The 12,919-nt window shown below is 32.9% G+C and overlaps 1 protein-coding gene across 1 annotated transcript in view; it reads right to left on the bottom strand.

Annotated features, from left to right (window-relative positions):
• The window catches only part of LOC101497018 (uncharacterized), a 40,414-nt gene extending 28,873 nt beyond the window's left edge, over nt 1-11,541 (bottom strand). Inside the window, exons 1-9 of the mRNA XM_004490236.4 lie at nt 11,263-11,541; nt 10,058-10,119; nt 9,391-9,483; nt 6,247-6,418; nt 4,865-4,980; nt 1,788-1,874; nt 1,572-1,688; nt 1,426-1,489; nt 1,199-1,341 (exon numbers count right to left, since the gene is read on the bottom strand). Of these exons, the coding sequence (XP_004490293.1) occupies nt 1,199-1,341; nt 1,426-1,489; nt 1,572-1,688; nt 1,788-1,874; nt 4,865-4,980; nt 6,247-6,418; nt 9,391-9,483; nt 10,058-10,119; nt 11,263-11,386 (978 nt within the window). The 5' untranslated portion in view covers nt 11,387-11,541. The remainder of the gene's footprint in view (nt 1-1,198; nt 1,342-1,425; nt 1,490-1,571; nt 1,689-1,787; nt 1,875-4,864; nt 4,981-6,246; nt 6,419-9,390; nt 9,484-10,057; nt 10,120-11,262) is intronic.
• Nucleotides 11,542-12,919: the final 1,378 nt, after the last annotated feature.

Here is a 12,919-nt window from a genome sequence, read left to right as displayed (position 1 = left end):
TTAGATGCAAAATGATAGTTTAGCTGTAATGAAAATATTAGATGCAAAATGATAGTTCAAAGCTAGTTAAAGATATCAAGGACGCGCAAGCATAGGAAAGAACTATTTGGCCCTGATCAATAAATGTTTAGACGGATCTCAGCTGTTTGATTACTTAACGAGTATATTACAATATCTCCTATGAGATGCTAAAATGACATTGACCTGCCATCCATTTTGAATAATCACACTCTCCTATCTAAGAGAGTAATAAAGGCATCCAACACCAATTTTGTCAAAATGAAGATTCTACCTAGAATTAGGATGGTGGAGAAATATCGTAAACCAAATGATTGTAACACGGATCATAAGATCTACCTAAAATGCAAAATTATACTTTCACACATACATACACAAAAAAAGTAGAAAACCTCTTGGGAATGGAAAACAGCAATCCGTTTTAATATAAACGCGTCGATTAGGATCAGGAACAACTAACATCAGTCGAGCCTGGCAGGAATATTTTTTTCTTTTTCTGCAATACAACTCTAAATGTCACAAATAGCTATGTGAATACCATTCTATCAGTTTGGGACTTCAAGAGACAAAATGAAGTTTCAAACACCCTTTCTATTGGATTTGGGACATCACAAAAATACTAAGTCTAATAATAGTTCAAAACTAGTCTAGGTGACGCTTAGAGTTCTAAAGACAAGTAAAAATTTCCTGGAAAATAAAGAATTTATGATGCTCTTTCACATAAAAATGCTATGACCAGCACTAATCTCAAGGACTGAACATAGTACTTTGAAATAGAGAGGACAGACTTGGACATCTTCTAAGGGTTGAAAGTGGAGAGAGTAATTACTATACTTAAAATTAAAAACTGTAGATATTGTAACAAAAGATATAAATCATACATAGAGGCTCAATTAAAATATGAATCAAAAGGATAGATGTTTCAACAAATAGGGATCAAGATAACAAACAATATTCAATTACATTAAGCAGCTGATAAATATTAACATGGGCACACCATCAACTTGATAAAGTAAAGTGGAAACAAAAAGCTACTGAACCACTATTGATTGCAGAAATCACTCATTGCAGATAAAATAAATCGGTTAACTCTGACATGAAAATATGCTCAATAGCAAAATATCACTTCCATTATCAAATCATCAAAGTAATAAACATCAGAAATTGCTGTTATTGTCACCTGGATAACAAATGATTCAAGGCTTATCTCTGAGCCATCAGAATCATATCTTCCTTCATACGAATCTTCTGTTCCTTCAATAGAAGCCTGCTCATAAACTCTCAAAGAGGAGACAAATGTACTCCACAATGGCCCCAATACGACTACAAGGAACAGCATCTTGTCAAACAAATAAAAAATAGAACTAAGACAAAGGCTAAGCAACAAAACTTTGGGAATAAACATACCCTCAAATTCACTTTTAATTAGGCTTGAGAAATTCTGAATAAACTGATTCAAGCACTTCAAAACCTTAAAGAAGAGAGATGAAATATTTATAACAATGGAAACCAGGAAAAAATGTAGAAATCAACTTTTAAAAAACCAGACAAACCTCCATTCTGACACTCCAATCATCTGGATTTTCAGATTGAACTGGAATTTTGAGAATAGAAGAAAATTGTTCCATCCATGGTTTAAGCAAAGGAACTACTAGAGAAGTCGTTTCTTCCTAAACAGTACACCATGATATGTTAACAAACAAAAAGTAAAATACACTAAAAAACAATCAACAAGATCTGAGCACAGTTACGTAGTGAGAAGAAAATACATTATAAACACCACTTATCGCCCCCAGCATAGAAGTGCAAGAATAGACTATTGAAAGGGCCTTGGTTCGTAAGTACGTGTCATATATCTGCATGGAGAAATAAAATTGTTCAATGAGAGGAACTTAGAAAGATATATGGTGAAACCATTGGTTTAAACTACACCACGAAAACTCTTTATATAGGTTTAAAAGCAATAAGACACTTACAAATATTATATCCCTATAAATAAGAAATGATATGATATGATAATATTGAAAACTAATCCTAAAAGATAAACCAATATATTATAAGATAATATCAAGATATTATTTTATATTCTAACAATCCCCCACAAGCTAAAGCTTACTAAACTTGTTCTTGTTAAAAGAAAACAATGTATTGCTCCGCAAATAAATCAATAAATAAAAAGATGGATATGCAACTCGAGATGCAGATGCTGTCAGAGAGAATTGCTGGAGTCGTCATCAACTTAGGAGCAATTCATGGCAAGAAATTGAACAAAGCTAGGTCCATACTTCTAAAAAACTGCATTTGCAAGATTCAAACTAATAATATAGGAGACCCAAATGTTTTAACTTCAATATAATTCTGAGAATTGCTTTTGTGACAAAGACAACTAGTGCACAAAGAACAAAAGCTAAGGCTATAGCATCTAGGATGAAAGTTGAACCCAGTGCATCGGGGACAAATTGATAGGCTAAATTGTGAGTCATAAACCACAAAAGTCACCTCAAAATAACCATCAATGGCAAAAGAAGTTGTGAAAAATAGGAAGAAAGAATTTTTCTGAATGTGCTTGAGTGTTAAAAGCACTCAGCAACTTTGATATTTATATACATTACAATTAATTACATGTTATGATTACAAGGAGACATAAATACAAGTTCCAACTCCATAAGTACATGAATCTAAACATACATTAACCTAAGACTTAAAGTGCTCGTATTTTCAATGGGATACATAAATGAATCTTGTTATTTCCAACACTCCCCCTCAAGCCGGTGAATAGGTATTTTCCATTCCCAGCTTGGATACAACTCGTTCAAAATTTGAGCTACTCAATCCTTTGGTGAGAATATTGGCAAGTTGCCAATATGAGGGCACATATGGGGTGCAAATCAGCCCACTATCAAGCTTCTCCTTAATGAAGTGTCTATCAACCTCGATATACTTGGTTTGATCATGTTGAACTGGATTATGTGCTATACTAATAGCTGACTTGTTGTCACAATAGAGCTTCATAGGTCTTTCCCATTTGATTTTCAAGTCTTCTAAAATAAATGAGCCAAAGTAATTCACAAATGCCTTGTACCATGGCTCGAAATCAGCTTCAGCACTAGAACATGCTACTACATTTTTCTTATTACTCCTCCAAGTCACAAGATTTCCTCCAAGAAAGGTACAGTACCTTGTAGTAAATCTCCTATCGACAATTGACCTTGCATAGTCGAGATCAGTGTAAGCCTCAAATGTTGTATTGCCATTTCTTTTGAACAAAATTCCTCTTCCTAGAGTTCCCTTAAGATACTGCAAAATTCTATGAGTTGCATGTAAATGAACCTTTTTTGGATAGTGCGTGAATTGACTGCATTGACGCCAAGAAACATATGTTGGATTCATTATTCCATATCGACAATCTTCTTCGATTGTAAATTGAAGAGGAATCAAATGACAAACAAAGAAACCAATAAGATTGTGAGCATTGACGTACGATTCAATTTGTTGACGCCATATGAAAATCTTTTTATTCAATTTCTTGGTGATTTTGAGCGAGAAATTCAAAGAAGGAGGTGTATTAAGAGGCAAAACATTTAAAGGTGACGCAGGAATCGAAATCTTCGTGCGAAGCGGAGGAGAAGGAGGTGGTGGAGGAATTGAATGTGACGGATCCGCCATGGATCGTAACCTAGCTATGTGTTACCATATTGAATATCAATGATAACTATTTTTCATTATTGAATAATATGAGTATAATTTTGATCATCTCAGCTTATATACTTGTTGAGTTGTCACCTGCTATAGCAGGTTTACAAGAGGTTAGTTAGATGGATAACTGTCAGTCACTGGGACAGCTGTCATATAACTACCTAATTGAATCTACACTTAGTTACAATCAATTTCCTATTTACTATACTCTTATAGACTCTAAAAAAATGATGAAGAAAAAGGAGAAAGAAATAAATATTTAAAAAAAACAAGAGGAGTGCTTCCTAAATGGTGGTGGTCGCCATGGTGCTGGCCGCCGCAAGTTGGTGATCATTGTGGGTGGTGGTGGTCGAAGGGGGTGAGGGTTTGCCATGGGTTGCGGCCGCCAAAGGTGAGGTTTCTTGGAGGACAGTAAGATGTGGTGGATGGATGAGAAGAGAAGAGAAGAGAAGAAGATATTGAGATAAATAGTAAAATGACCCTATTTTTTATATTTTAGGGTCTTTAACCTATTTGGGACGCCAACAAAAAGTATTTGGGTCAAGTCACACGACCAGAGCCTCTATTTTTGTTATTTTTTAGGGTTTGGCCATTTTTCTGCCATGGCCTCGAAGTGCACATTCTACCACCAAGCGAAAACTGATACACCACCCCATTGTATGGCGGCATAACAGATTCTTGCCATTGCCATGGCCCATTTTCGACAACAATGATTACTATAAATTGCTAAAACTTTTCTTGTAGAAATTCACAAGAAACGGCAAAACAATATGCAAAATAGAGATAATATATGGGAAAGATATCAAAGGGAAGACAGAGCATGTTAGAATATATAGAATAAAGGAGAATTAGAGTAGTTAATAATATTGTTAGAACAATAAGTAAATTAGTTGGTTAGTTTGGTAGGTGGTTGTTCAGCTTGTTAGCAAGTCTTTAAATAGCCCTTAATTGGTAGAGGGGCGGTTAGCTTAGAATAATTGTGTTTTATGACTTGTTAATGGATTAAACAGTCATAAAACTCAATCATTCATAGATATCTTTCCATCTACCAATCGAGGTTTATTTAAAGACTTCCAAACTAAGTAAAGCATACGAGAAGCATAAAACTGGTTAGTTAGAAAGTTAGCAGAAATATATTCAAAATTATAACCTGCGGAGAGGATACAATGGTCAGCAAACTTGGGAACAAAGTAGGTATTAGTGTTGGAACCATTCTATCATCCAAGTCCGCAGAGAGAAGAACCAAGCATTTCATAGCTCCATGCACTAGAATAAAATTATTAGAAAAAATATAAAGTTAATGAATTAGCATATAGAAAAAATTCAACCAGAGAATACAATCCTAAAACAGAACAATTATTGATCATAAAAATCTTAAAATAAATAAGGCTAAAATACAATTTTGGTCCTTTATCTTTTTTTATTCGTTTTAGTCCTTCATCTTTTTTTATCGTTGTCTTCCTTTATATTTTTTTATTCGTTTTCGTCATTTATCTTTTATTTAATATTCGTTTTAGTCCTTAATATAAGGACAAACTTGTATAATTTTGTGAAAGATAAAGGACTAAAACGATTATTAAGTAAAAGATAAAGGACTAAAATAAAAGATAAGGACCAAAACGAATTAAAAAAAGATAAAGGACAAAAACGAATATTAAGTAGGACCAAAATTATATTTAAGCTAATAGATAAAGTGAATGAATCAAATAGTAACCAGCATCAAAGCCAAAGTTAATTATTTCAATGGTTTATCATCTGTAATATGAAACTTGTGGAAAATGATACAAGTGTTAGATAAGTATGCTAAGAAAAGCATAGAGCAAACAATTTGCCTATTTAGGGGGAAAAGTGTTGTATTAGAATTTGGATTGGGTCTAATTCAACTCCACAAAACCGACTTACATGGTAAAGGATGTCCACCACATATATCATTATCTAATGGGGGACTCTCTGTCTCAACACACCCTCTCATGTCCAAGACTAAGCATCTGGTGCGTGACTCAGGTGGTTGAAAGGATCAAAATAAGCTCTAATGCCATACTTGAATTTGGTTGGGCTTAACTCAACTTTTCAAAACCAGCTTGTAAGATGAGGGATGCCCACCCCACTTCTTATAACCACTACTCAAACCATATCATTATCCATTGTGAGGCTTTCAAAATGTTTCAAATAATGTAGATCATAGCACTATGTTAGGATGGGATAAAATATTTCAGACTTTCCTTTTCTTCTTCTACAATATCTGCTATGGTACTATTTCAGTTATTACCGAAAATTCCATTTCCTTTGTTCTGGAGTAGTAATTATTAGGCTCGACGTACAGTAGTCTATAAAATGAGTAATTTGTAAATCAATAATATTCAGTTTTTTCTCATCTCATTCATCTAAGAGTGCTCCTATCATATAATGTTCAGAATACACTCCACTCCAAAAGCAAATGGAACCCATTTTTCACGTAAGGCTTTTCCACAATCAAACATAGGTTCAAATGTATAAAATCCAACAAATCACAACACAGAATGAACTGTTTACCTCCATTCAAGTTGGTTTGATTCTTGATCAAATTTAAGAGAAATGGTAACAAATCTGGCCATGACTCTGGCCAATCATACACTGCAATGGATGCCACAGCCATACCAATAGCTGTGCAAATTTTCCGATGAGGGTCATCTAATGTCAATAGAAGTATTCGGCGGATGGTTTCCTGATGATGTAATACAAAGTAGTTAGCACAAGAAACATGCTTCTAGTAGACTTCATTAAATGGCCATATGCAGAATAGAACATTTTTTTGGAAGGCAGAACAAAAATATAACTATAGTTGACATGGAAGAAGATAAAGTTTCATCAGTAATATAACCATTATCCTCAAAAAAGTATACATTATGTAATCTCCTATCATTAAGTGTTCCAAAAATTCATATTCGAGAAAATACATTATCTGCGGAGACATATATCTATGTTGTCAATCCCCATGCGATCCCGCTATCCCAGTACAGTAGAGGGGATGGCCGCGATGCCACTGACTAGAAAAGCGCGTTTGACGGTAGCAGGGCTCCTAGTCGCAAATCCCGCTATCAACACAACCCACTATCTCAGCACAACCCGCTCCCGCTTTAGGGCATTTTCAAAAACACAAGTTTTCTTATTTTGTTTTTTATTCTTCATTAAGAGACCCTATTGTGATTTAAAAAATGAAATATAATATGCTATAAATTACAATAAAAGGACATATTAATGCCATATTATTTTTTAATCAATAATATAAACTATTTTATTAGTAAAGTATAAAATGATTTGTTTATTTTTTAAAAAATAATTATTTTATTGCTTTTACATACTGGAAGCATGAAATTTCTGTATAGATGATGGTGAAATTTTTAGTTTGATGTTTTTTTAAATCAATTTTAGTTTTATTTTATTTTTAAATTAATAAATTTTTTAAGTTAAGGTTATATTTTTTAATTATGTTATAATTGTCTCTTTTGTGGGATCTTAAGATCCTTGTTACGATCTTACGATTTACGCTTTTTCTATATCCCAAATATCTTTGGAAGGATCTCAAGTTTGACACCCTTGTTAAGGGTATCTAGGTCATTTTCACCCACTTAAGCCTTAATTTTTTATTATTATAAACCAACGAACGGGTTGGTTCAGAATCTTGAAAAAGAAACCATATTCGTTCTTCCTCTGTTTCTCTCTTGCTATGTCGTTTTCGTTCTTTTCTTGCTCTGTTCAGCGTCATTTTGTTTTGTCTGGCCAATCATACACTGCAATGGATGCCACAGCCATACCAATAGCTGTGCAAATTTTCCGATGAGGGTCATCTAATGTCAATAGAAGTATTCGGCGGATGGTTTCCTGATGATGTAATACAAAGTAGTTAGCACAAGAAACATGCTTCTAGTAGACTTCATTAAATGGCCATATGCAGAATAGAACATTTTTTTGGAAGGCAGAACAAAAATATAACTATAGTTGACATGGAAGAAGATAAAGTTTCATCAGTAATATAACCATTATCCTCAAAAAAGTATACATTATGTAATCTCCTATCATTAAGTGTTCCAAAAATTCATATTCGAGAAAATACATTATCTGCGGAGACATATATCTATGTTGTCAATCCCCATGCGATCCCGCTATCCCAGTACAGTAGAGGGGATGGCCGCGATGCCACTGACTAGAAAAGCGCGTTTGACGGTAGCAGGGCTCCTAGTCGCAAATCCCGCTATCAACACAACCCACTATCTCAGCACAACCCGCTCCCGCTTTAGGGCATTTTCAAAAACACAAGTTTTCTTATTTTGTTTTTTATTCTTCATTAAGAGACCCTATTGTGATTTAAAAAATGAAATATAATATGCTATAAATTACAATAAAAGGACATATTAATGCCATATTATTTTTTAATCAATAATATAAACTATTTTATTAGTAAAGTATAAAATGATTTGTTTATTTTTTAAAAAATAATTATTTTATTGCTTTTACATACTGGAAGCATGAAATTTCTGTATAGATGATGGTGAAATTTTTAGTTTGATGTTTTTTTAAATCAATTTTAGTTTTATTTTATTTTTAAATTAATAAATTTTTTAAGTTAAGGTTATATTTTTTAATTATGTTATAATTGTCTCTTTTGTGGGATCTTAAGATCCTTGTTACGATCTTACGATTTACGCTTTTTCTATATCCCAAATATCTTTGGAAGGATCTCAAGTTTGACACCCTTGTTAAGGGTATCTAGGTCATTTTCACCCACTTAAGCCTTAATTTTTTATTATTATAAACCAACGAACGGGTTGGTTCAGAATCTTGAAAAAGAAACCATATTCGTTCTTCCTCTGTTTCTCTCTTGCTATGTCGTTTTCGTTCTTTTCTTGCTCTGTTCAGCGTCATTTTGTTTTGTTCTTGCTCTGTTCAACATCTTTATGTTCTTACTATGTTGTTTTTGTTCTTTTTGTGACTCTGTTTTGTCTACTCTATTTCTTCTGCTCTGTTGTCTCTTTTGTTGATTACAATTACTATCAGAACATGATTTTGATGTTGGACTTTGGTTACTTAAGTATGATTACCCCTTTAAGTTTGTGTTTTTTGCTATTTTGTTAGTATTTTTGTATACTATTTGTATTTAATGTTTAGTTTATATATTGTTTTTTAGCCATCACAATAGCAGTCATCCCACTGTCCCATTTTTAAGGTTCGACGCTCTCCGCCGCTATCTGTGATTGACAACTTAGATATATATAATATTCTTGAGGACAACTTTGAACTGTTGAAATAAAGTCGAGCCCCATTTAGGAGTTGTGAAACCTTGCTATTATCATCCATGCTTTTGTAGAGGAAAGTGAAGTCAATAATCAGACACAAAGCACAATGGCAGAAGATAAAGAGAGTTCACGTGGAAAAGCTTTGTGAAAAATAAGAGTTTTTGAGATATAGAGATTTTTCAGAGTTCTATAATTAAGTATTCTTTGTAACTTTGACAATGAGAATAGTTCAAAAATTACAATCCAATGGTAAGGTATTCAAAACCAAATCAAATCCTAATCACACACAAGTTTCCCTATAGTTAAATCATAATCAATTCAAGCTCAGATAACAGTTTCTATTGATACCTTGTAGCTATCCACTTTTTAGTAATATTCAAAATAGTAATAAAAACATATGTACCTTTTCATCACCGGAAACCACAGGAGGTTCAAATGAGTCTTCATCCTCCTGCCAATGCTTTTTAACTAACTGCTTAAGAAGGACTGCAGCTAAGTAGAGGACGGTTAAATCATCAAAGATCATAAGCTCATGGAAGGACGAAAGTGAATAATTTTTTACTGGCACAGAGATTTAAGTTGTAGCTAGTAAAGGTTTTAGAAAGTGAAAAGAAAAAAGGACCAAACAAGCAAGCTTGAGACTTTTTATTTTTCTCTTAAAAGAATATAAGCACCCTTTTGTTTTTGGCCAATGTTTTCTGTTTTTATTGCTTGGTTTCATTGTTTCCTGCTTGAATATCCTAGCATCATTTCACCATTTCATACCACACATCAAATGTCCTTGTCAAGTTATTCAAAAGATTAGAATATTTTACAACAAGGAAAATATCAGCTCTAGCATAATTTCATACAACAGCAAATGTTTCCTAAATTGACAAAACAATTGTTTTTCTTCTACTTCTTATTTTATACCATGTTCCATTTTAGTAATCGATTCCACCAACAATGAAAACAAACAAAATCACAGATCATTACACTAAACATCCATTCCAAGAATGAGTCACAAAAAGTAAATATTTGGGCTCTGAACCATAGATCATAAATGTATCTAATCATTAGGAAAAGGATATCTGGCGCAACCCCAAGGCAAGCTCCTTGTTTGCAACGACTTTTGATAATGCACTGCCAAAACCTTCAGAAAAATTTAACACTATAAATTACAATTGTTCTGCCAGACTGAAAAAATTTGTTAAATAAAAATGGTACCAAATGTGAATTACTGATTTTTCTCCTTCATCTCCATAGGTCAAGTTTTAGAAAAGCTAAATATATTTACAAAATAAATACATGAAAAACCATGGAATGCTTTAGTAAAGAAAATCAAGCATATAATGCCCAATCAAGTATGATATTTTTCATGTTATCAAAAAAAAAAGTATGATATTTTTAGGCCAAAACTATGTAGCACCTATACTTCAAATTGAAGTCATATCCAATGTCCAACATGCATTGGTGTTCGACATTGACACATATATTAAGTTATTAACATTCAATCATTTCTATTTTCTAAATTATCATCCGTATGCACATGTCAGTGTTGTGTCCATTCTTTGTGTTTGTCTCAGTGCTTCATAGCAAGAAAACATACAGCATAAATATCAAAATGCAGTAATTCACATTGCCTTAAAACTAAACTTAAATTATGTTGACTTCAGATGGAATATTAATTGGTGTGGATGCATAAAACTTTTTGCCGGCATGACCTATATCTTTGTGTCACAATCATTCTGAACCTATTTATGAGCCGGTGACTTTCCTGTGTTAGTTATTGTTTCATACCTTATATATAGCAAGAACCGACCCTTTTCTTCATAGTAAGTAATTGCCACATTTAAAAAAACAAGAACGGCACACACAATGGCATTGTAGAACTAACTTAGGCCGGCCCTGTTTACTCAGTGAAAACATTTCGTATTTCCATTTCTTTTGAACAGTACAATTGTCTAAATTTCTAAAACCAATGAAAATGTCATTAACTAGCATTTCATATTTTCTCCATGACAATGGTTCACTTAAAAGTCTATCATCAATGTAAAATCAACACACATTTTAGAAAATGAAAATACAAATGTTTTTGTAAATTGAACTGGCCTTAATTTCCAAAAATCCATCACGATTCCTATTCCTATCAACTACAAGACAACCCAATGTCACCACCGTTAAACATAAATTCCCAAAACCAGAGGACAATATCAAGGCAAATAAGGGTTTCACGGAGCAAAACTTCCAAATATTTTGGGTTCTAGGACAAGACAATTAACGCAGAAAACAAAACCTGGCTGGCGAGAGGCTTGATCAAGGGACGCTTCAGCAAAACAGCGAACCTCTTGGTTAGGGTCGAGTGTGGCAGACAAGCAACCGAGAAGCCATTGTTGATCTTGATCCACAACGTTGGCCATGTTGTAGCACGGAAGAGGAACCAAATGAGAAAACCCTAGAGGCTCAACACAACGATGGCGTTTTTGCTTTTCGACTGTTTCACTGGACAGCACAGCTTTTTCCCGCTCAGAGGAAGGAATGTTGAGAGCTAAAAATGTGCATTTGGAGTTGGCGGAGGTTTATATAACAAGCCAATACAGTGGCAGAAATGATATTTTCGTGCTACTGCATATCTTTTTTTTTTAATTTAATTTTCATGTAAAGATCATAATGATGAATAATGTTATAAATAGTCATGACAAAAATTAAATTTTATTGATGAATTAGTGATTCTAAAATCTCTTTGCATTAACTATGTATCTAAATTAATTTTTTTATAAACAAAAAATCTTAGTTTTTTTTTGTAAACAAAAATACTTAAAAAGTTTAAACAAGTAGTAACGATAAGAGTTTAACGACGTGTTTAGTCGTGCATATTAACAGAAAAGTAGATAAAAAAATGTCAATATTTATAATATTAATTTTTTGTAATGTAATAAAAAAACAAACAACAAATGTTAAAATAAACTCGATTTTTTTATGAAAAAAAAAATTACACTTTGAAATACTTCCTTATAGACTACATTTGAGGTAATGTTTGTATCTTGATCTTCATCATCAACTATAAATATCTTCAATTTTTTTCTTGATGTCAATCTTGAAATTACAGCATATAGTTATCCATAGCGTAATGTAGATTGTGGTAGTTAAAATCCTACATATTTCAACGATTGTCTTTTACTTTTATAAATAGTCATTGCATAATATATGACTATTGAAAATTGTCTTCATTGAAATTTAAATGAAATTTTGAGATCTGAATGTGTCAATGATAATCTAGGCATATTATAATCGTAAGGTATCTCCTTAGTGAGCTTTACTTTTAAACTTAGTGTTTTGAGTTATATCAATTTACTTAGTCTAAATAGTGTGTGCTTTGTTGATACTCATTCTATAACTCTTGCATAGATTGCTTGATTAAGAAAGAATGCATGAAACTAAGTAATTAGGCTCAAGTGGTTAATGAGCTTCAATTAAGGACAAATTGTTTGGGAGAACTCGAGTTCGAATTTTGCATGATATAATTTTTGGTCAGATTTTACTTACCTCTCATACGAACTCTAGATTTTCAGGGCTCCATTCTCCTAAGAACCATAGGACTAATTTGAAAAGAAAAGAATGCACGAAAAAGAAGTTTTTATCATGCATAAGCTAAATACGTGATGTTTTAGCATGCGTTAAGTTTGAAGCATGATCATATAGCATTGACATCCTTTGAAACTCATTTCAAATCATTTTTAAGTGTTTTTAACTTTGTGAATCGACTTGTGAACTTCAAGAACTAGGTTTTTTAAAGTTTCAAAACGGTAAGTCGACTCACTTGGTGTGTGAATCTACTTAAAAGCAATACAAATGTTATGCAAGTCGGCTCATATATGTGTGAATCAACTCACACAGCTTCAAGCCTCATATTTTGTTCTTTCAGCATGTGTGAGTTGACTCACCACGTATGT

The sequence above is a fragment of the Cicer arietinum genome, chromosome 2 (assembly GCF_000331145.2).
Source record: "Cicer arietinum cultivar CDC Frontier isolate Library 1 chromosome 2, Cicar.CDCFrontier_v2.0, whole genome shotgun sequence".
NCBI classification, from domain to species: domain Eukaryota; kingdom Viridiplantae; phylum Streptophyta; class Magnoliopsida; order Fabales; family Fabaceae; genus Cicer; species Cicer arietinum.
This window is presented reverse-complemented; position numbering and strand designations above follow the sequence as displayed.